This window comes from Akebia trifoliata, chromosome 3, assembly GCF_017979445.1.
Source record: "Akebia trifoliata isolate Shusen 1 chromosome 3, ASM1797944v1, whole genome shotgun sequence".
Lineage (NCBI taxonomy): Eukaryota > Viridiplantae > Streptophyta > Magnoliopsida > Ranunculales > Lardizabalaceae > Akebia > Akebia trifoliata.
In genome coordinates this window covers 8,228,131-8,253,020 of record NC_141377.1, presented here as the reverse complement: position 1 = coordinate 8,253,020, position 24,890 = coordinate 8,228,131, and the positions used below count along the sequence as shown (strand labels likewise).

General features: G+C 33.8%; 2 protein-coding genes across 3 annotated transcripts; both read left to right on the top strand.

Moving 5' to 3' along the window:
- Positions 1-334: 334 nt before the first annotated feature.
- Positions 335-3,848, top strand: LOC147405872 (UDP-glucose 6-dehydrogenase 1). Of its 2 annotated transcripts, none has more exons than XM_086433754.1 (2): positions 335-569; positions 2,109-3,848. In XM_086433754.1, the coding sequence occupies exon 2, from the start codon at positions 2,118-2,120 to the stop codon at positions 3,558-3,560; it is 1,443 nt and encodes a 480-aa protein (XP_086289880.1). In that variant the 5' UTR covers positions 335-569; positions 2,109-2,117; the 3' UTR covers positions 3,561-3,848. The 2 variants fall into 2 exon arrangements, with proteins under 2 accessions (XP_086289880.1, XP_086289879.1); XM_086433753.1 differs by having other exon boundaries at positions 336-559.
- Positions 3,849-6,650: 2,802 nt separating this feature from the next.
- Positions 6,651-23,829, top strand: LOC147405871 (Leucine-rich repeat (LRR) family protein). The gene is made up of 10 exons (XM_086433752.1): positions 6,651-6,953; positions 9,350-9,419; positions 11,577-11,623; positions 12,700-12,808; positions 12,974-13,059; positions 14,638-14,728; positions 15,465-15,550; positions 21,160-21,246; positions 21,349-21,483; positions 23,520-23,829. The coding sequence occupies exons 1-9, from the start codon at positions 6,855-6,857 to the stop codon at positions 21,457-21,459; spliced, it is 786 nt and encodes a 261-aa protein (XP_086289878.1). The 5' UTR covers positions 6,651-6,854; the 3' UTR covers positions 21,460-21,483; positions 23,520-23,829.
- The last annotated feature ends 1,061 nt before the right edge of the window (positions 23,830-24,890 follow it).

The following is a 24,890-nucleotide window of genomic DNA, read 5'->3' as shown; positions in this document are numbered from 1 at the left end:
TGGAGTTTTATCCCAAAATTACCTAGTGTCGGGTGCGGGTGGGGGTGGGGACGAGATTATACATGTCTCGAGGATTAGTTGGGTGCTCATAGTTGCCTGATACCTTGGTTGGGAAATATGTTTTCAAGAATATGATTTTTTTTTTTAGTGAAATAAATATTTGACTTGTATTCTTTTTTGGTGGCATGGGTATCGCCGAGAAGCTAATTAAATGTGTGGATTAAAAAAAGAGATTCTGTTACCACATCAACTTTTGCTAACTCCACCCCAATTCATGTCTAAATCACCAAAGAATAAATCACGCATCTTGCGGGTGGCGTTAGCAAAAGTTATGGTAAGCAGGTCTGAATTTTGAAAACGTGTTGAAAATTTATCTTCAGCTGTTACATCCGGAGTTCAGACCGGACTTAGAGTAGTTTTGTAAATATCTTAGATGTAGATCTAAGATGGGTTTTGGGTATTTAAGGAGATTCTAGGCTCATTGTTTTCCAGTACAAGAAGCTTTCAGATCTCTTCTTCTCTTTCCTTGTTTGGGTCTTAGGGAGGGAGCAATTTAAAGGTATTATTTGGTATAAATTATAGTTATAATTTCATGATTTGTTTGCATTTGTGACTTCTGTTGATGGGTTCTTATGTTGGCTTTGTTTGATCTGAATTGTTGATATGTGAATGGTTTTTTGTTTGTTTTTTGGTATTTAGTTTTTGTTGGTTTGTTCTTGATTTGAAATTATAATCTCACATAATGTGTTGTGGATCTGATTGGTGTGATCTTTATTTGAAATCTAAGTCTTTCATTCATATGTGATTTCTTAGGTAGGGTTCATTATGGACATTTTTAATCTGTGAATTTGAGTTTTTCTTGGAAGGATGAAGTAGAAACCCAGATTTTCTGTCCAAATATTTTGGCTCCATTTCAAACTTCTCTTTTGAATTGTAGATCTGTTCGGATATAATCTCTTAGTTAGGGCTCATTATTGAGATTTTTAAACTATAAATATACCTTTTTCCTTGGAAGGATTTAGTTGAAACCCAGATTTTTCAGCCATTTCAATATTCTCCTCTCAATTGTAGATCTGTTAGCTAGGTTCTTTATTGACATTTGTAAACTGTGAATCGAACTTTCCTTGGAAGGATTCAGTGGAAACCCAGATTTTCTGTCCAAATATTTCAAGTTTCTCCCTCAAATTGTAGATCTGTTAATGTCTGATCTCTTATGTAAGGTTCATTATCGACATTTTTAAACAGCGAATAGAGCTTTCTTCAGAAGGATTCGGTAGAAACCCAGATTTTTCTGTCCAAATATTTTAGCTATTTCAATCCTCTCCTTTGAATTGTAGATCTGTGGGTTACTTCCCTGTTTAAGGCTAGTGTACCTTCCTCTTTCTGATCCCGGTCTACACCACTTGGTTTGGTTCAAAATGGGCATTTAAAACCAAATACAATTTTCTACACTACGTGAATTGCGTTGGATAATCTGGTATTTATTAAGCAGATCGACAACATTCTTCTTTTAGGACTAGTTCCAAGTCTACGATAAGATCTGTGCACCATAGCAACCAAGTTCAGATTCAGTAATTATTAGCCGGTGTTTCATTTTGCTTAATTCAGATAAGTTCAGGAAAGTTCTATAAAATTTTGGGGATTATACTAATGATGTTTTTGGATTTCTTCCCAAAATCCATCATCTTCATCCTTCCTATATTGTTCTTGAGATTTAAAGGTTGAAGAACATTACATTTTGAGGTTGAAAGGTAAAAATGTTTCCCTATTTGGCGATTGATTTTGATAAATCATCAATTAATTTGTCGATTTGTCTATTTAATTGGCTGATCCCTTATTCGGAAAATTTTACCCATTTTTGGTAAATATTGAAGAATTTTGTGACTATGCACGTTACTGGACTCTATTGTTTTATCTTTGTGAAGATCTGTTGTTTAATTGGCTATTCCCTTATTCAGAGAATTTTACCCATTTTTGGAAAATATTGGAGAATTTTGTGACTATGCTCGTTGCTGGACTCTATTGTTTTATCTTTGTACTTGTAGATCTAGAAATGGATTTTTTTTGAATGATTATTTATCCCGATATATGGGCTTCTTCTCTTGCAGCAAACAAAAATGGTGAAGATTTGTTGTCTTGGAGCCGGGTATGTTGGGGGCCCTACTATGGCAGTGATAGCACTTAAGTGTCCTTCGATCGAAGTTGTTGTTGTCGACATCTCCGTATCTCGGATTGCGGCCTGGAATAGTGACCAACTTCCCATATATGAGCCTGGCCTTGATGATGTGGTAAAGCAATGCAGAGGGAAGAACCTCTTCTTCAGCACCGACTTAGAAAAACATGTATTTGAGGCAGATATAATCTTTGTCTCAGTCAACACCCCTACAAAGACTCGTGGCCTTGGGGCAGGCAAAGCTGCCGATCTAACCTATTGGGAGAGCGCGGCCCGCATGATTGCCGATGTATCAAAATCCGACAAAATTGTTGTTGAGAAATCAACAGTCCCAGTGAAAACAGCGGAGGCGATCGAAAAGATTCTGACCCATAACAGCAAAGGAATCAACTTTCAAATTCTATCGAACCCTGAGTTCCTTGCGGAGGGGACTGCAATCCAAGACCTCTTTAGCCCTGACCGCGTGTTAATAGGAGGTCGGGAGACCCCAGAGGGCCAAAAGGCGATCCAAGACTTGAAGGATGTTTATGCTCATTGGGTGCCAGAAGAAAGAATCATAACGACTAACCTTTGGTCCGCAGAGCTCTCGAAGCTAGCTGCCAATGCTTTCCTAGCCCAGAGAATCTCGTCCGTCAATGCCATGTCAGCACTTTGTGAAGCAACGGGTGCAGATGTCACGGAAGTTTCCTATGCGGTTGGGAAGGACACAAGGATTGGACCCAAGTTTCTCAATGCGAGTGTTGGATTTGGAGGGTCGTGCTTCCAGAAGGACATACTCAACCTTGTCTACATTTGTGAGTGCAATGGCCTCTCTGAGGTTGCAAATTATTGGAAACAAGTCATCAAGATCAACGACTACCAAAAGAACCGATTCGTGAACCGAGTTGTTTCCTCCATGTTCAACACGGTCTCGGGGAAGAAGATCGCCATGCTCGGATTTGCCTTCAAGAAGGACACGGGTGACACTAGGGAGACACCTGCGATTGACGTGTGCAAGGGTCTTTTAGGTGACAAGGCACGCTTGAGCATCTATGATCCGCAAGTTACTGATGATCAGATACAGAGGGATTTGTCCATGAACAAGTTTGATTGGGACCACCCAGTACATCTCCAGCCCATGAGTCCCACCACTGTGAAGCAGGTGAGCGTGGTTTGGGATGCCTACGAAGCCACAAAGGATGCCCATGGGATTTGCATTCTGACAGAATGGGACGAGTTCAAGAAATTGGACTACCAAAGAATCTATGATAACATGCAGAAGCCGGCTTTTGTATTTGATGGGCGGAACATTATGGACATTGAGAAATTGAGGAATATTGGATTCATCGTGTACTCTATCGGTAAACCCCTCGATCCATGGCTAAAGGACATGCCTGTTGTGGCATAAAAGGAAAAAAAAAATGGTGTGGTTGGTTTATTGTTCGGTTTATGCTTGAACTTATAAAACTTTTAGAAGCACTTTATTCTTTATTTTTGTAGAATTAGGTATGGGTGTCTGTGTAGTAGTTAGTGAGGATTACTCTCATATACCATCTTTTGTTGTAGGTTGATGGTTGTGTTTTGCTTTATAAAGTATTACACTGTTACTTGGGACTCTTGTTGTTACTCTTAAATGTATTTCTTTAGTTTGTATGCTAATAATATAAATGAATTTATAGAAAGCTTTAGAACACCATCTCTCTCTCTCTCTCTCTCTCTCTCTCTCTCTCTCTCTCTCTCTCTGTGTCTGTGTGTTTGTGTGACTAAAACTTGACTTATTCATTTAAACGCTTAATTTAAGGCAGGTTTTTATATGGTTAGTAATTTAGAATGTAATGATTTTTTACAAGGTTAATCTTCATGTTGTGAATGAGCCAATGTGGTTGAATCATCCAAAATGTTATCCATATGGATCGAGTACGAAGTTTCTCTTAATTCCATGCTACGCTCATGAACCAATGGTATGATGCCGTATTAAAAAATAAAATGGGTTTTTGTTACATGTTAAATTTCAATAAATATACTTTGGAAATTAGAATCTGAGGGTATTTTGATAAAAAATAATCTTTTTAAGGGCATTTTTGGTATAGAATCTAATTTCCAAATTGTATTACTTCGACGTGTGCTTTGCCCAGAAAATTTTCCTCCACCAACGAATCACATTTGCTTTTTCAATACACATGGTATCATGCCATTGGTTCATCTGCTTAGCACATAAATTTCTTAAGGTAAATTACACTTTTGACTCTTGTAGTTTGGCATAATTCCATTTTGACTCCCTAACATTCTGATAATTGCACTTAGGGTTTAAAACTCATTTAACCTACACCCCCATACTTCTATTGTCACGTGTCATAATCTTTTCCATCCTTTTAAAATATCAACACTTATCATTTTTACATAATTATTTTTCTAACAAATATCCACGCCTGCTAATCTTATCTAACACTTAACCTATATGAGTTGAAAAATCCTACCCATTTGTATCATTTATCACTTCTACCCTCCACCAACCTTAAATTTCAATCAAAATCCTTCAAATCCTATGTTATTATCTTCTACCTTTTATCTTGGACCATCCTACCCTTAAAAGTAATCCTTAACTCCTATAAAAATCTCTCTCACCCTTTTAAAAACTCATGCTTGAATCCCCTCTCTCAAGCCTCTCAACTCTCAATCTTTCTTTCACTCCTCTCAATTCCTCTAAAGAATCTCTCAACTTATAAATTAAATTTTAGATCTTATTTAATTCAATAATTGTACTTAGGGTTTAAAACTTTTTTTTTTCTTGCAGTTTTGTACTCTTTACTCGTTTTTTATTTAGGATAAAGTTTTTTTTTTTTAAGAAAATCTTTGCAACTCTCCTACCAACTTTTTTCTTTATTTCGTTACTTTTATAAGTCATTCAACTTTTCAAGAGAATCAAAACATTTCTTGCAAAAATGATTTTAAAAGTACAACTTCGTAAATATATTTCCAAAACGAGTAAGTATTTCTTGCAACAATAATTAAACTTATAAACATAGTTAAGGAAGGAAAAGAAAAAGAAAAAGAAAAAAAGAGTGCAATATTTTTTTAATCATTTTTGGAGTGTAATCATCCAAATGGAGTTAAAGAGGATTTTTTTAATCGAGGGAGTGCAATTGGTCATAGGTGGTGTGCAACTAGTTGGTCCCTTCTCTTGATCCTCTCAAAGTTGAAAATGAGGATGAACCTAAGAGAAAAACATTGCTATCTAACTAAAAGAGTAAAACATGGTCTCCACCACCCCCACATTCTTTCATGGCGCACTAACAAAGGTATGTATGGTCTTATTCGAAGGAAGATTATAAAGCTTTGTAATGTTGAAATTATAATTTGAGCCAAATCTTTGAAGAGTGTTTTAATCTTTAATTGGGGTGTGATAAATAATTTAAGAAGTTAGGGCGGGGGGGGGGGGGGGGGGGGGCGGGCAAATAGAGCAGCTCTCTCGTTAAAATCAATTTTAGATCTTATTTTGTTAAACTTATGAGGAAGGTGACGAGAATGATTCTAAGAGAAAAGCTTTGCTATCCAAACCAAAGAGCAAAATATGATCTTCACTTCCACACATTCTTTATGGCTCACTGATCAAAGATGTACGGTCCATTAATTAGTCTATATCAAAGTACTATGATTCATTATTTTTATAGTATTTTACTTTTTATCAGGGGTACAATTTGGGCCGGTTCAGATCGAGTATCGAACCAAACTAATAACTTCGGATTGGTTTGGAATAAATAACCATTCGATTCTGGATTAAGAAAATGGAAAATTGATCAATTTGGTTTAGTTCTCGATTCAAGGCTCACATAGAATCGAATCAAATCGATAATCGAACCTTTATATAATAAATATATTGATTTACTATGAATTATTTTAAGAGTTAGGACATAAATTAATGAATTTTTTAAAGAATAGATTAGTAACTTGTTATATGAATTATGAAATTTCATTTTTATTATTAACTTTTTTTTGAAGGCATTAAAAATATGAGTCGTGCTGGAGTAACATTGAAATATACATCATAGGAGATATTTCTGACGTGAATGTGTATTAAAATCATATATATTTTTCATTGAGATACGAGTTCATACCAAAAATGCCCCTCACGATGTACATTTTAATGTTACTTTAACATATTATCCTAAAAATATATTACTTCCAAGCAATTTTATAGGATATTGTCAACTCATTGAACCGCACTGAACCAAATTGATTTTAGTTTGAATTGATTTGATTCGGTTTCGATTCTGATTCTAATCTAGTGGAGCCGACCTATGTTGGTTCGGTTCCAATTTTTCCTTGAGCCGAAGCAAACCAAACCAAATTGCATCTCTGTGTGTGGGTCCACTAATTGGTGGGCCATACGTGATATTCCCCAGTTGGACATCAAACATGCACAACAACAGTTCTACAGCGAAGTTTTTCCGTCTTCCACCTCATCTCTCTCTTATATTCCTGAATTTAAAAGGCTTTACAAGACTCCAACACATCACAGCAAAGCAAAGCCAAACGCCTTCGTTTTCAGTCTTCGAAAGACGACCGTTTCAAATCCTTCCATTTTTTTTTTCTACCAAAAATTCTCACTTTTCACACTCTGAAAAACTCAGAAACTCTCTTCATGAAACCCTTGATCCTCCAATATTTCGATTGAAAATAATCCCCAAAGAGGGATTCAAAGATGGGTTGTTGTTACAGCAAAGACGGAGATTCAAGAGCGAGTCGGATGACTCGATGGAAAAGTACTGGAATTGTTGCTCTGAGAGACTGCAAATTGAAGGTTAATTTCGTTTTTAGTATCTTAGTTTCAATGATTTAATCTCTCTAATAGCTTGAAAATTGAAATCATCACGATCATCATTTTTTGATCGCCTCTGTTTTTGTTGGATTGCATGTCTTGTTTCGTTACTTTCGATGAACCAATGTTTTTTTTTTTTCAATCTTCATTCTTCAAAGATAGTCCTTTTGTTGTTTTTCTATGATGAAAATCAATTACAATTTATGAGTTCGATTCCAGTGTTCTCGAAAATATTTTTTCTTTGATTACAATTTACAAGTTCTAAGTTTTAAATAGTCTAGTATATATTGCAAATAGTGAAATCTTGAGTTCTGTATATTTTGAAATTCAGACCTAATTAAATCTCAATATCGATCACTCTTATAGCCCCCATAAAAATAAAAATAAATGGAGTAAGGTTTTCGTTCATTTTTATTTTAATCACTGATCTTGTAAGTTTTGCTCCACTCTCATTTTTTATTTATTTTGGAAGAGAATGTTTTTGGTGCTTGCAAGGACATGCAAATCATCAGAGTTGGCGTTGTTCATTTATTTTTATTTTTTTAGGGAGGAAAATGTTATTATTATTGTTGTTTGGAGTATAATTTTGAGTTGGATCATGTTGAGCAAATCTTGGGATAAGTTGAGTAGGATTGCATGTAACTTATTTTTATAGTTTTGGGCCTAGTTGTAATTAATTATATCTCAAAGAAACCCTACTTACCTAGAGAACACGAATTTGGGACTCTTATATTTATTGACGCTTATTATCGTGCCATTTTCACCAGTTTTGCAATTTAGAGCCAAAAAAGCTAATAACAAACTATGTTAAAGTTTCATTGGGTTTCAACTTTCTATTGAGCTCGGAATGGTTCCATTGTAGAGAATTTTGATTCTTAAGTTCATTACTTCATTGGTCATAAATATAGTATTGAATTTGACATATTTTCCGAAATAGATCAAAATATTTTCATTTCCACAAGGTTTGACATGAAACTTAAACGACAGTTTCTTTTTGTAAACATTTCAGTGAAAATCATTATTCATTTCACAAAAAATATTTCAATTAATGGTGAATATCAACCTATATAATCAAATTTCAAATATAAAAATGTAAGATTTCAGTCGAAATGTTTTGATAAATAGTATACTTCAACCTAAATACTATTTATTGAAAAAAAAAATATTAAGAAAAAATTATAAATATAATAAAAATTAGAAATCGCTTATAGAAATGACCTATAAGTTACACATAAAATAATCTTTATTAATAATTTTTTTTGCTAATAGTACTCATTCGTTAGTATAAATGAATAACGATTAGTTAGGTATCTAGGTTGTCTTATTATAATGTATTTTAAGCACATTTGTACATTCACATAGACAAGCACACAATCATCCATGTTTTAATTAGATGGATAACATTATTAATCTATTCAGTTCAAAAACTGCATATATATATATATATATATATATATATATAGTATATAATGTGGGAATTCAGTTCCTAATAGTTTTTTCATTTAAGCAAGTGTTTTTTTACATATTAAAGTGTATGTAGTTAATATGATATTATTATTTATATTTTTATGTTGATTTTCATTTCCACACTCCGTACAATTGTTTACTGTATTTTGATTACTTAATGTGTGTTTTAATGCCTATTTTATCATTTCCCACAGTTTCATTGAAAAGTTTCTTATTGTTTTCGTCCTTTCCAAAAAAAATTTATATTTCCACGAAATATTTTCATATATAGGCTGGCTGAAATAGACACCAAAATCAAAATTTAATACCTTGGTCATAAATGATGCAACCCACCTTATTTTGAGAGGAAAAATAGAAGCAATGGGTATGTGAAACCATATATCATTTGACTTGTGTGTCCAGTCACGAGTTTATTATTACTTATTTTATTTTTAAGCAAAATAAATAAATAAAATCAAAGGGATTTTAAACAAATTGAAGATGCAAAATTACATTGTTAATTAAAACCAAGTCTCTTTAAATCCTGGATTTCTGAAGTGCTATTTTTGTTTTAAAATTAAAAAGAATTTGATTTCATAATTGTTTGTCTAAGGAGAAAGATGATTTATTTAGTATCCACGTTTTTTTATTTTTAATTCTAAGATTTATCTTTTTGTTGGCTAGAGATGTAGTGATTTACACTCCTCTAAGTGCAGCTGAGAGGGGTATTTGCATTTTGTATCAAAGCTTTCCCTAGCAATGTGAAACCTTGGTTTTTAGTTACCTGCTGACACTTTCATATCATTTGTGCCTTAAAACTACAATTCTTTTGATTCAAGAGTTCTTTATTTTCCACTTCAATGCTGATTGTTCTTTTTTTTTTAGCTCATCAATTTCATTTTTGTACTGATTGCATATCTTTGCTCTCACAGACTTTTCCAAACGAAATTCTTGACTTGGATAGATCTGTACGCACTATTGATTTAACGCACAATAAAATAGGTAAATCTCTCTCTCTCTCCTTATGCTCACTTGACATTTAATTGTTTAATTGGCTAGAATTTTAAATCAATCATCAATTAACTGATTTTGATCGAATTAGATCTTGAGACATCTTATGATTGTATGATCAAAACCAACAATCTGTTGGACATCTCATGGCCGAACTAGGAAAAACAACCAATTGTAAGCACCCAATCATGCTTCGATGCAAATTTTTAGTGGATTTCAGTGATTTTGGGGAAATATGTTTTCCGATATCGGATCCCGATCTTTTTTATATTGATATAACTTCAAATAAACAAACTCTAAAGAACCTTAAATAGATTTTTGGATTCATGCCTGATGCTTGATCTGAATGATCTATATATTTTGATGGTCTACTGATGAAGATTGAATCTCCAAAGCTTAGTGTGCCTACTGCTATCAGGTTTAGTTTCCCTTCTAAGCTATTGTCAGTATTTTACTATGTACTTGAAGCAAATCTGACCATCCCACTCACAGAGTGACACTCAATTTTTCTCAAAGAATGATGTGAGAAATAAAAGCATCTTCCGACCCTAGCCATCCCATACAATCATAAGTAGAAGAGCACATAATGCTCTTTCTTTAAAACTCAGACTTGTTAATTGGTTTCCAATTGTGTAAATTACTTAACCGTTTAAGTTCTAATTGGATACCAAAAAGAGGTTGGATGCCCCAACCTATTTGGACTCCATCTCATTGACAATTATGTCAATGAGATGGGCCCACCAACGCCTCGACGTCCCACCCATAATATCCCTAACTTTTAAGATTGTTAGTATTAAAACCATTATGTGCACAAGGATCATTATTTCCACTAATGATCTCTGATAAATGATAGCACAATTACATAAATGACTTTCCAGAGCCAAGTCATACTCTTAAACATAGTAATAAACAACTCTTTTTTTTTTTTTTTTTAAAGTCTTGTTTAAAAGTTTTGTATCTCTAACAATTAAAACAATAAAGAAAAACTCGACTTTTTAAAAAAAGGCGTTTTTACGTTTTAAACACAATTTTTTAAAAAGAAATAAAAATAATAAGAATCGCTTTTTTTAAACCTATGGTTAATTTATTATTTATGTGGGATTTTATGATAATACCTTGATATTATGATTTTCAAAAATTTCAATAATATGTTATTTTGCTAAAAAGTTGCATCTTGATGGTTAGACTTATTTTCGTCATAAAATGTACAATTATGTGTTGAAACATGCCATCATGCATAGATACTCAATAGTGTTTGTTTTTTAGGTAATAAATATATTGAAAACATAGACTAAATGTCTAATATATATATATATATATATATATAATTTTGCTTATGTATCGTTCTTTCCCGTTTTGTTCTCGTTTCTTTCCCCTTTTTTTTCTTGAAATTTTCCCTTGCTGTTTTAAACCTGTATTTTGACTTGGTGACTATGCTCTTAAACACCATGAGGTCTGGTACTTCAATCAGAAAGGATTATTCTCTATTGGCTTTAAGATTTACTTGAGGGTAGATCTTCTAATCATTATGGACTGGTATTGAGGTCCAGCCCTTGGCAAGTCGACCTAATTTTTACAGTTAGGGGATGTTCAAGCAATTAACCAAAGACAGTTAGGAACCTTGTGTTCAAAAGTTTTACTCTCATGTACATGGATCATTGTCATGTTGTGAAAATGGTTAGAGTAAGCACAGTGCTTTTCTTGTTAAGATTCTAGTCGAAAAAGACTTTGAGGACAATTTAGAACAATTTGTTGGACTTCCGGGGAGAAGAAGAGTACTTGGACAATTTTCCGCATCATCAACTAGATCTATGACTTGGTACATCCTTGATCATCTTGTTCTTTTGTGTGCAATAAGCTAATGATTTGGTAAACGATTTAGATCATAGAGCTGGCCTTAGAGATGCTATATTATGGTGTGAGTGTACCTTCATTGTTTGCTCACCTTTGATTCTCTTTTTTTCACTTTCTTCTTTCTCGCACTTCAAATCCCCTCGCTTCTTTATGTGTTTTTTCTTGTTACCAACCAACAGAAAAAGAAAACCAGTTTCATTTTCACTAATATTAAAAAAATCAATCTTTTTAATAAAGATTGTCTTGCCATTGTAATACTCTTCTTCTATTACAGCTTGTCCTTTGCTTTTGCAGTTGACATTCCTATGGAGATCAGCAAATTTATCAACATGCAGCGCCTGGTAAGAATATAACAATTTTGTATTTGTGTTCAGGTAGCTTGATAAGAAGGAGAGTATGAGATTTAATATATTTTACTCATAAATGGAACACGTCATCTTGGTTGAGTTGGGAACCCTCAATCTGATGGGCCAGATAGAAGCTTCTCTATTTGATTCATAAACTTCATTCGACACTCTTTCGTGCTTTCCTTCTCCAGAATAATGAATTATGGACTGTTAGTGTTCACATCTGATTATTAGAGTTCTTTCTGGACCATTTGCTTTTGGTTTATTATTATGTGCAGAAGAATTAATAGATTGGATTGGAAACAAGGTTTAAAATAATGTTATTGGTCGGTGTAATAATCAGGAACTGTTCTGTTATAACAGTAGCAGAGAGGTTCTGTTATAGGGGACCCTACCTACCAAATATTAAAAAGGATTTTTTTTTTTTTTAAGTGAACTTTGAACTTAAATAATGTTAAACAGAGGCCGTTATTTAAGATTGAACGCCATTTTTTCCTAAACCAGAATGCTTATATAAGTCATAACAGCCATTATTTAAAAAATTAATGGTCTTTGTGAACAGTACAATGGCTTAGTAATGGTGCACCGTTCCAAAAGATGGTATTTCGTCCCAAGTGTAACCATTATAAAGGCCGTTATTTTCTGTTTCGGGACATTATTATAAGAGAGCTTCTATTGCCACACCTACTTTTGCTAACTCCACCCCAAGATGTGTGCGATTCTTTGGTGATTTACAGAATTGGGGTGGCATTAACAAAAGTTGGTGTGGCAATAGAATCTCTCTATTATAAACCATCGTTAACACCATCTAATCAATTCAAGCTCTTGACCCAAATATTTTCTAGGCTGCAGCCATTAAATGGTGGGTTGCAAACCCTGGACATGCACCTCTCTTGTGGTTGAGAGCAGGGAGGAGGGATTGTTCTTGTTATTTCCTACTAATCTGAGTACTGGGCAGTCATAGATTTTTCTTATGGCATACTTGTATTTGATCTTTGAAGTGAAATATATATATTATTTTGCAATCGAAAAATCAAGATCGCCTTTTATAGTGTCTCTTTCTTTTTCAGGTCTTAGCTGATAATCTGATCGAGCGCCTCCCAATGAACCTGGGGAAACTTCACTCCCTAAAAGTTCTCACACTTGATGAGAATCAGATTACTAGCTTGCCTGACGAATGTAATACTCTTCTTTGCTTTAGAGACCATAATGTGGAATTTAATTTCGTCTATTTACTTTATATTTGTATAAGCCTGTAAGGGTTTAGGATTATTGTTTTTATATGAACATGTTATATTGTTGTTGGTTCTAACTTCTAACCATATATATGTTTTGTTTATCTAGTGGGCTTGCTGGTAAGGCTTGAGCGATTATCCATCTCAGGGAATTTGTTAACATGCTTGCCTGAAACTATAGGGAGCTTGCGCAATGTGAGTATACATACGTAGTTATATTAGTCATGTCGGCTTGGTCTGTAGAGCATTGTCACATAATCTCAATCTGCATTCGACCAGAATCATCATTAGCCATTAGTATTATAAGTACTTGGATATAGAACATGGTTCTTGACCCATTAAATTCATTTTTGTTGTGATAGAATAACCAATTTACCATGTTTCTTGAACTCACCGAGCCTTTAAGTCATAATAACAGCAGGATCCTATTTTGTTTTGAAATTTACCTTTGAGTACTAGAAGAAGCCAAAATTTATTAGGTTGGGTTTGGTCAATTTTAAAGTTTTGGTTGGTTTAAGAGGGGGGTGGGGGAAGGTCTTTTTTAGATCGTGCTTAAGAGTGTCGGGCTACTCCTATGTTTTAGACAATGGAAAAGTCTGACTTCAGGCTGAGCGATAAGTGATACTTTGTAGGAAGCCTTTAGATCGTTATTAAGAGTCTTGAGCAGTGAAAAACCTAGTTATTTACCACCCGAGTGGTGGAGGCATGGAGCAGTGGTTCAAGGAGCTGGGTGTGCTCCCCAGGGTGGTGAGATGAGTCTCCCCACCACGAATTTACTCGATACGCCTGTTTGTGGTGATAGGTGTATCCGCAGCCCACATGGATTAGTTCCACTTCCAAAGGGGGTGGGGACACCCTGTAACATTAAAAAACCCTAGTTATTTATGAAGCAACTGTGGGTGCTAGGTACTACACTACAATCTATTCTTGGGAAAAAAAATTGGTTTGATTGCTGTAGCGTGTGAATTCAAGGAACTCAACTTGAAGACAAAAAGCAAAGGTGCTTGACACGTAAGTTTAAAACAGACTGGTTGCTCTAAACTTTCAGGATTTACAAGATCAAAGGAGGGGCTGATAAAAACAGCTGAGGTTCCTGTGAGCAGACGCATTCAAAAATACAGTAGAAACCCTCTTTGAAAATGCTTTAATAGTGAAGACTACAAGTCCATCACATGAATTTTTGACATGGAATATGACACATGTTATAAAAGTGATGAAAATTGCTGAATCTTATGTCTTGAAGGATTTCTTCTTATATTTGTCATTATACTCGTCACTTGCAAGATAAGTACTATTGGAAAATAGTAGATAGTAGTAGTCTAATTCTATTATTTCTGTGTAAGGGCATTTATGTCCATTCACCTTTTTATTATTATAAATATCTGCCAAGCTCTTAATTAGAGACTTGACAATTCTACAATTCTTCTTGGTATTAGAGCGGGCCTTTCTTTCCTCCACATCACCCAGTTCATATCTCCACGTGCTTTGGCCCAGTCCGGCTCACACATGCGGGGGCATGTTGAGTTTAGTCCGACATCGGACACAAATTGCCTTGTCTCTCTCCTTATAAGCTCCTGGGCTTCTCTACTCATTGCCAATTGGTTTTGAGTTCTCCACATGTTTCTTCCTTTTCTACTCTGTAGTTTGTTTTCAGTTGATTTTCAATCCTTCATTATGTTTTTGAATCCATAAACTTAACAATACTTGAAATTTTGCAAGCTTTGGCTTTGATGTGACATTGTAGGACCTAATGTGGCTTCTTTGCCAATGCAGTTATTGCTGTTGAATGTGTCAAATAACAAACTAAATTCTCTTCCTGAATCAATAGGCAGTTGCTTCTCTTTGGAAGAATTACAAGCAAATGGTATTCTCATTTTCCTCATTTATAACCATTTAATCTTTTAATGTGTTTAGTATTTTCATTTCCACTTTTTATATCTGTTAAGCAGCATAAAATTTCTTAGGCTGGGACGTTGAAGCCTTAGTTATAGGGAGTGTCTTTCTGTTAGAATCAGGAGCGTAATAAAAAACTATAAATTCAACTAATTTATGACTGACTGAGAGTGGGTAGACTTGATATGGGTTGAAACATCTGATCTCCATCCCCACTTACCTTCTATATTATCTTGGACATGGTCTAAGTTGTTTGTTGACAGATGTAATCGAATTAATATTTTAAAGAGTTTTATTTGGTTTGGAAACAGCAGTACATTTAATTATCATCATGACCTATTAATATGCATGATAATTAAACAGTCAAATTCCATTTAGTGTGCCTAAATTTTTTTTCTTAGCTTTCAAATTATATATGTACTTGGAGTTGGAGTTGTTTGGTAAGTATTATAATACTTAGTGTAGCTGGTGGAGTTACTGGCAATTTAGCATGTATCAATAAGGAAAAAAAGGAAGAAATTCTTCACGATGGAATGAACATGGTTTAAATCATTCGTTTTTTTTTTAAGAGTACTTATTTGTTCTTACGATATAGGAACTTTCAATAAATGGTTTGCTGTGCTTTTGCTGAGTTATTATTTTCTGGATTATTTGCTATTTTTGCTCCCTTTGCTTTCTGTGCTTACGATTTTGAATTATGCTTGCAGACAATTCTATTGAAGATATACCCATATCAGTTTGCAATCTCATTCACTTGAAGTCTCTATGCTTAAACAATAATAGCGTGCGCCAGGTATACCGTTTTGTTATCAAGCATCATGTATGATGTTCACCAATATTCCAATTGTTGTAATCCTTACAAATACTATTCTAGTTTTTATCTATTTTGAATTGTTGATTTTTGTTCATCTACCGTCTAAGTGAATTATAGCATGGCTGTTGCACGAAAACCTATATGTAACATTCTATTTCTCAGTATAAAACTAACATAAAAAATCTGTTCATAACTGACTTGCCATTATGATAGGTAGCAATAATTTTGTATCCATTTAAGAATAAGAAAATTCTCTTAATTAGTATCCATCTTTTCTCTTTTCCTCTATTAGTCCCCTCAATTTCTCTCACTCGCTCACTTCCTCCCTACGATTGGATCAAATCAATGGATTCTTAGTCATCTTTCCCATATTTTTTTAAATCTTGATAATAAGTCTTTATTTTTGTACATCATATTCTGGCCTTTTCTTCTTCTATGTCAAATTTTATTTCTTTCTGATGTTTGTTTCAAGGGAATATGACTTCCTAAGGCCAAATGACAAACGTTGTGGAGGATTCTGTTTCATGGAAACTTACAGAACTGGTGCAATGGTTGATGCTTGTCGAATGCTATACTTCTGTCGGAAGATATTAAAGGATCAGATAAAATGATGCAAAGCAGTTAGATTTTCTTAGTTCGTGGATGAGAACTCCGACTTTTCTGCTGAATGCAATTCTGACTGTTCCAACCTTACTACCCAATATGAAAAGTTGACTTGAAGTTGGATAGCCTCAGACACTGGATCTTTGAACTTCAAGTCAACTTTGAATGATGTTAGGGATATACAAATCATTGTACAGTTATTCCATGGCCAACATGATCTCCATACGGGAACCACCAATGAGATATACACACATATGTACCTACAACATAATGGAAATGAAAGTAAGGAGTGCATTTTTATTAAATATTAAAAATGATGTTATTTTGCAGTTTTATTGAAGTATCTAAAATCTTATTTAATATAATATGAAAATGAAAGAGTTTCTAAACTTTGGTAGACATGAGCAAAATTTCTCTTTAACTTTAGATCTATTTCTTTACTAGAAAGAAAATAAAAAGGATCCAAACAAGTTCATCATGAAGTTTGGTGAAACAAAATATAAATAGGGAGCTCAAGTGTCTTTCATCCATCATAGATGCATATTGACATAAATAGCAGTAGATTGATAAGTTACAAGTTTAAGGGCTTTCTTAACCTCCCATGGAGCATAATTACGGAGTTGAAATATGGATTTAAATGGAAAGGGTAAACTTCGGAAAAAGGGGAAAGAAACGAGAAAAGAAGGGGAAAAACAATAATATAGGAACTAAAAAATATAATAAAAATTATGAAAATATAAAATTTATAATACATTAGTCATTTATTCTAAGTTTTAAATATATTTTTTAGCGAAAAGACACGCAATTGAATATATATGCATGGTAACATGTTTCCACACATAATTATACATTTTATGATACTAACAAATGTCATCATTAACATATCTTTTGAGCAAAATAACACAATATTAAAAAAAAAATTAAAACCATAGCATTAGGACATTGTTCTCAAATCCTACATTAAATAACATTTATGAATCAAATCACAAACAACCATAAGGCCTCAAAAATTAACCATAGGGCTACAAAAAAATGTGTGTTTGAATGTGATTAAAATGTAAAATATGTGTTTTAGAACGTAAAGATGCATTAAAAAAAATCATATTCTTTTTTTCCTTGTTTTAATTGGTAGAGGTACAATATGCATTTTAAACATGATTTTTTCAACAAAAATTGCCATTTTTAGTGACTATGCCATAGATCTCCACAGTCCACATATGCTTTTAGTGAATTGGTCAAGAGGGTTTATGATGCAGCAGTCACCTAGGGGTTGATCTTGCACAAGTCTTAATGATTAACATTAGTTGGTTAACTCTCCCAAAACTAATATTTGCACTCCATACAAATTTCTCCACACTCAAATTAAACAATTTATCAAATCGAAGAGCTCAATTCAACTTCATATCTTGCCTCTTTGCATCAATATAGATCTTATTCATATTCTTTTGGCTGACTATCTAATTCTAATCAAACTTTAATATATGAGAAAATTTCTATAAACTAAGTATAACTCTAAACTAATACTTATCCAAATAAAACCCTAAATTTCTGAAAATAGCAATTCTGAAATATACTAAAATAATTAAATGTTACTATAAATAGAAAATTCAAGATTTACTATAGATAGTAAAATGTTTTTTTCACTAAAAATAGCAAATAAGGTGTTCTTCTGGAGATTTCCTTGCATCAAACCCGAAAGAAGTTGACCTTGATTTTAAGAAATTGTAGTCTTACCTTCTTAGATTTGTAATCCTCTTATCATGACATGACTTTGGGAACATTATTGAAGCCAATGTTTTTCATCATCTTTCTGATGCATGCTTGTACTTTTATGGCTTTGAGATGTTCAAGTTTATTTACAACGACGTATGGACTTGCCAAACATGTTTGTTACAGCTCAATTGTTGGCTAGTAGGTTTGTGTGAAAGTAGCAAGGATGGGATTTGCTCTGATATCAAAATTGATTTAGCTATCAGCTAAGAGTTCTACCTAGTGTTCCCTATGCAGTACACTGTCGTTCCCATGCTCGGATAAAGGAGGAGTGTGTGTTAAGTTGGCAGCCAGTGTAAAAGTAAACCGTCTTCAAACATGATTCCTAATCAAACATTTTATTGTGTTCATGTTTGGGCGTTCCTCGAAAGTGGCGCATTGCATTAGAGCCCGCTTGCAATGGGAAGTAGGCCAGGTTAGCTAGGGCATTCTCTGAAAATGACGCACTACAAAGACATGTTGTGAGAAGTAGGCAAGGATTCCCTCATTAGACTGGACGAATGCAAGTAAAGAAGTTAGTCCAAGAGTGTAGGATTCATCGCACCACTTGGAACTTGAGGACTTTGATAGAGAAGAGTTTAGATTGGGTGGATACAATCGAAAAAAGAAAAATTCATATAGCTTATTTACAAGTGACAAACTGGATAGGAACAAAAGCTAAGGAAGTTGATGTCTATTAACTTTGATACAGAGGAAAAGTTAGAAACAGAAGTGTTGTAGCTACAATAGCAGATTGAAATCTAAAGGATAAAGTTTTAGGTGTTATGAGAATATGTATTTGATGATTGACTATAAAACTAGTAATAGGGATAGAGATAATATAATTGGCATGATGCACCCCAAGTTGGATTAAGAGAAAATGCCAAAAGACAATTTTGGGAAGACATGAATGAACTCATCCAAATAATCTGAATGGAGAGAAGATGTTTAAAGGAGGCTTAAATGGCCATTTATTCAAGAAATATGGTTCCTTCAATAGGCAAGAGACTCAGAGAAAATTAAGGTGGTTTGGGCATGTTCAACGAAGGTCGATTTTGACTCTGGTTAGAATAAATATTCAAGCTTAATGTCCTAAAAAAGTGAGAGGAAGACTCAAAAGAACATGGATGGAGATAATGATAGTGTATAAGACCACACTTTCAATAACAAAAGATTTGTCGATGGACAAAGTGGAATGGAGGAACATGAGTCTTTAGCTGACTCTAAATCTTTGGGAGAAGGTTTTGTTGTTGTCATTATCAATGTTGGTAAATAGCATATGTGACCATGTGCGACCAGCACATGCTGCAAGAAAAAAATTGAAAAAAATATGCAGAAAAATATGCCATCGCACAAATTGCATGTGCCATCGTACATATCGCATATGCCTTTGCACAAAAAAATATGCCGTTGCATATTGGTAGCTAGCATAATTTGGGAATGCAACTGTAGCATATGCGATTTTCACTTTGAAAATAGCATATATGATCGCATATTCACATATGCGACTGCATTTGACAACACTGGTCAATATTGTTGTTGTTAATCAAAGGATAAGAGTTTCCATAAATTCAACTTCATAACTTTTTTTTTACATTTACTTATAGCTTAATGACCTGATCCTTCTATTAGGTGCCACTCCTGCTCTCAAACCTCACTTTAGTGCTTTGAGGGTGGATCCTTCTCCAACCCCCACTTTCAAAACATGGGAACCCACTCCCAAAATGTTGGAAATCTGCTCTTCATAAAGAATATCATTTCATGTTTATATTAAGTATTATTTATTTCTTAAATTGCTATTAGTCATGTATGTCCTCAAAAAACAAATATTGTATGAAATATTGTTTAATATTACAATTAGAGACAACAATAGTGTAGTGCTTAAAAAAGTTCAAATATTGTTGTAATTATAGAATTAACTTGAGACGTACAAAGTAGAAACTTCAATCATTTAAACATATAGTAACTGGATGTGGTGAGTAACATAATTACACTAGTGATATGGTCAAGCTATATGAATAGTGCAAAAAAGTGCAATCAACCATGGTTATAGGGGTAGTGAGAATATAACAACTATGGAACATAGTGGAGCATGGTTGTATTTTCAATACAAAATTTACTGAATAAAATGTGTTTATTTTCTTAAAAATTATTAATTCTAAACTGTAAAAGAGGTGTCTTTTGCAAGAAATAGCAAGTAGTGATGGATTTAGCAAAGTAAATGAAGCATACAACAATAACATTGATATTTGAATTTATTATATATAACACAATACATAATGCCTTGAAGCACACTACACCCTAAGATATTTTTAACTAGGTGTTCCCGCTTCCACCCTCGCATCCACACCCGCTCCACGCTGTGGTCACTAAGACTTATAGAACTCTCTAGCCTACTATCTTAATTATAATCAAATTTTTAAATATTAGTCCAAAACAATATGCTCCTTTTTGAAAGATAGTAATCCCCAAAATTTACTCAAGATAGTGAAAGTGAGAATTTACCATTAATAGTTAAGTTGTTCTTTACAATGAATAGTAAATACGAGATTTATTACAAATAGTGTTTTTTATATGTTAAAAATAGTACATTTAGGTGGTCTGTTGTGGTGTTGCATATTGGTGCATATGCTCCTGCATCAGTTTAGAGGTGGTAAAGTTTGATTTACTGCATTTATCTTTGGATGAAATAATGGTATTTCACCAAGTCCCAAGGTATAGTTTCCCTCAATCACCAACTAATGCATCACATTTCGTGATGCTGATGGGTTTGTGCGTCACTGTTTTATTCACTGTACTGTGGTCAGAACATGTGTAGCACTTTCTTGGGTTTCTTTGGTGTCAAATGGGTGTTCTTTGTTAGGAGGATGGGCTTAATAATGGTTTGGTCATCTACTCTATGCTGTAACAAAGTGAAAGAAACTTTTCACAATCATTATTTCTCTTTTTGGAAGTTTGGAAGAATTAAACCAGTGAACTATTGATAAGAAAGTGGTCTCTGGTGGGTTGCCGTGTGAAAAACTCTGAATAACATGTCTTTGGGATTATACTTACTATTTAAATCTAGAGATTGTATTGTTTCATGATCTAATTAATATATTGTTTTATCTGAATCTATCTTACATTTTTTGAGAACCTTAGTGTTCTGTTTTACGATATCTATTTCAATATTATTATCATATGTCAGTATATATCCTATAAGTCACATTTTAATATATTTAAATATTGTGGGGCAGATACCACAAAATCTATTGAAAGACTGCAAAGCTCTGCAGAATATTTCTCTTCATGAGAATCCCATTTCAATGGATCAATTCCAACAGGCAAGTTTTGGTTCCCTTCTGATGTGCTTGAGACATCTTTTAAACCTTCAATGTTGTTATTGAATGTACACTTATCTTACTATAGAACTTTAACTCTTGTAGATGGAAGGATTTGCAGAGTTTGAAGCGAGGAGGAAAAAGAAGTTTGATAAGCAGATTGATTCTAATGTGATGATCAGTTCAAAAGGTCTTGATGAAGGTGTTGATTTGTGAGGTTCTGCTGACATTATCCATAAAGTAAGTTCTACACCTTCGGTCTTTTTGAAGTAGGATAATAATTCCTCCACATAACCAACAAAAACTTGACTCATCTCTATTTTGAGAAATGCTCGTATTTGAGATGACTCAAAGCAGCTTTATCCTTGACAAATTTTTATGTGCGTGTGTGGTAAGCTGACATAGAATAATAGTACATAAAAATATGAATTTGAAATTGAGTTCCCAAGTATTGAATTTATGAGTTATGTTCCACGACTCAAAGTTGTCTTATTTATATTAAATATGATAGGTATGAAAATATTGCCACAAAAGAAAGAAAGACAATTATGCATAATAAGGATAAAAGATTATTATACATTTACGACACTCCCCCTCAAGTTGGTGCATCAATATCAACTAGGCCCAGCTTGCTAAAAACTCATGACGTTGAGTACCACTGATACTGATACCTTTTGTAAGAATGTTGAGCTAATCCAACAAGCCGCTCCTCCCCCCCCCCCCCCCCCCCCCCTCCCCTCCCCCCGAGCCGAACAACATGATGCACGTAGTGTAGTTGGGGCCTTGCTACTGGCACGCTAAGGCTTTCAGCGTACTTTTTTCTAGTGTAGTGTAGCTGGGCCTCTGTTTGCAGTTTCCTAGATTGAAGTAGCCTTTCTTTGTGTGTTTTTTTTTTTTTTTTGGCTTATTGTGGGTATCCCCACCCTTCGGGTGAGATTAATCCCACGGTCACATGCACCACCCCCTCGGAAAGTCCTACGTGCAACTGGTTGAGTCGAGGGTCAACCGGACCCTGGAGGATGGCCCAGGGAATTCATAACTTTGTGGGGTTTCAAATACTTGACCCTTCCTGAGGAGTTTATCAAGGCTCGGCTTTCCACTAGGCCAACCCCTTGGGGTTAGCCTTTCGTCGCCCTACCCTAAGAAAGAAGTCAGTATCAGACAGATTGCCCTACTGAAGTACCAAAGGTGCGCTCCACCCTGGATGAAATGACATTCTATCTTTGTGTTTAGTCCTATCGTTCATGGTCAAGGGTTATACTTATTGTTGTTTTGTCAGCACAATATAAATTCGTTGCCCCAACAATAGGAAAACCAAGTTTGCGAAGGAGAATCTTCAACCATAACATGTCACATATTTCATGAGTCATAAATACTCACTCTACGCTTGAATGCGCTACAACATTTTTTTTCTTGCTTCTCCATGTCACATGGTTACCACCCACAAAAGTATTGTATCTTGATGTAGATCTTCTATTAACCGTAGAGTCTACCCAATTTGCATTTGTATGTGGTTCCACCTTCACGTATCCATTTCTTCTTAAACAGACGACTTCAACCAGGTGAGATACTTTAAGATTCAATCTATTGTTTAAGGATGTAGAGTTCTAAGAGATTGCAAGATTGTGACTTGTCACTCTATTTGCATATACAATGTTAGGTTTGGTGAGGGAAAGATAGATCAGTTATCCGACATATCACTTAAAATACCTATATATGTTCATCACTTTGCTTATCAAGTTTGCGGTGTTTCTCTATAGATCATTGGTTTAGCTCCTAAATAGGTCTCCGAGAGAGATTCTCTCGCGAGATCCCACAACTTTTATGCCCAAAATATAATTTAAATGTCCAAGATCCTTGATCTCCAATTCACTTGGAATTTTCTCACCTCAATCGGACATTTAAAACACCATCAAGATGAAGTAAAATATTTCGGAAAAATGACAGCCTAGAATAATCAAATCTGTAACCCAAAATGATAGTTTGAAGTTGCTGCCCGGTCCATACAATCGTTGATGTCATCATCCTATGAGGCTTTCTCTTGCTTTAACATAGAATTGCGACACTAAAATGATGCTTCAACTTTCCATTAAAAAAATGATGCTTCTTATCATAATAATTTGTACGAGTCTCTTAACAAGTTTGTATTTCCTGTACTAAATTCCTTAGACCATTCTAGTTTTACTTTTTTCGGGTCTTTAATTTTCTTTCCTTTTTCTTGCTGTAATAACTTTCATAATTGAATTTAAGCTTTTTTGCTCGGTTTGGGGAGACAGGACGAAGATGAAGAACGGGACTTTGGATTACAAATGCGCGGCAGTGTGTTTTTGCAGCAAATTTCTATCCGGCTTTTTTACATGAAGGAAATCAGCATTTCGGTGATCGTGAGATTTTCATTATATATGACTAGTCGATCCGCCCTATCATTTCAATACAAAATAAATAGTCGGATTCGGTTCTCCAACGACCAATATTGTAAATGGTTGTTACTTTATTGGTCCATTTACCTACCATATGCAGGTCTGTTTATTAGATGTTGCATACATATTTACTTATTTGCTAAATGAAATAAATATATTTTGAAAATTATACATTGTTATGGTTTGTTAAATTCAATAAATTTAATATTTAATAATGATAGAATGTGGAGTAAACCAAATGCTTTCAAAGTTCTATTTCATTCAATCAATGTATGGTAAAATGATTTTCGAATGTCCTCAAAATATGTAAAATGCGATATTTCGGTATTAAAGTAAGCTTTGAACAAATAAACCTTTAAGATTCGTATATAAAGATAAAGTTTTTTCGACAAATATTGTGAAGTATTTGTATTTGTTTCAAAATATTTTAAAATGTTTCTAATATGTATGCAAAAGAAACATAATTGTTAGTTCCTTAATTTGGTATAAAGTACTTAAAGTTTTTAAATTTCTATAATTATTTATTTTCATTATTTGTAAAAATTTAATTCTATTAGTTATTTTCTACATTTCCATTATAAGAAGCATAAAGAGGCGCATGTCATACAATTCTTATACCATTCTTAAAAGACTACATTTCCTTTAAAAAAAAAAAACTCATATCTTAGGTTGTAAAATTATATTGCAAATATGGTCATCTATGGTCAATCTTTCAAATAAAATTGTTGATTTCGAAATATGCTACAATAATTAATTTAAAATTTGTGTTTAGAAAAATGTTAGTTCAAAGCATGGTTTTAAATATCGTAGATCGAGTCATCTTAGTATCGTCAGTGAACAAGATGGATGGAAGGCATCTTACATGTGCAAAATCTCATAGGACAAACCAAAATGACTCGGACAATATTTTGAAATTCTAGGTCAAGTCAGTAAACTTGTCCAAGTCAATTGGGATTTTGTATATTTTAATTAAAATAAATAATTTTTTTTAAATTTAAATATTAATTATCTAAATAAAATATGATTTAATGATTAAACTAAACATCTTCTAATCTACTTTTTTTTTTTTTTTTTTAATTATAATTCTTTTATATAAATATATATATATGAATGAATAATTCGAAAACGAATAAAATGGTTTATGTTGTCCGAGACAAGTTGACTTGTCTAAGACAACTAGTTCTCATCCATGAACAAGACCTCGAAACGAGTTTCAAAACCATGGTT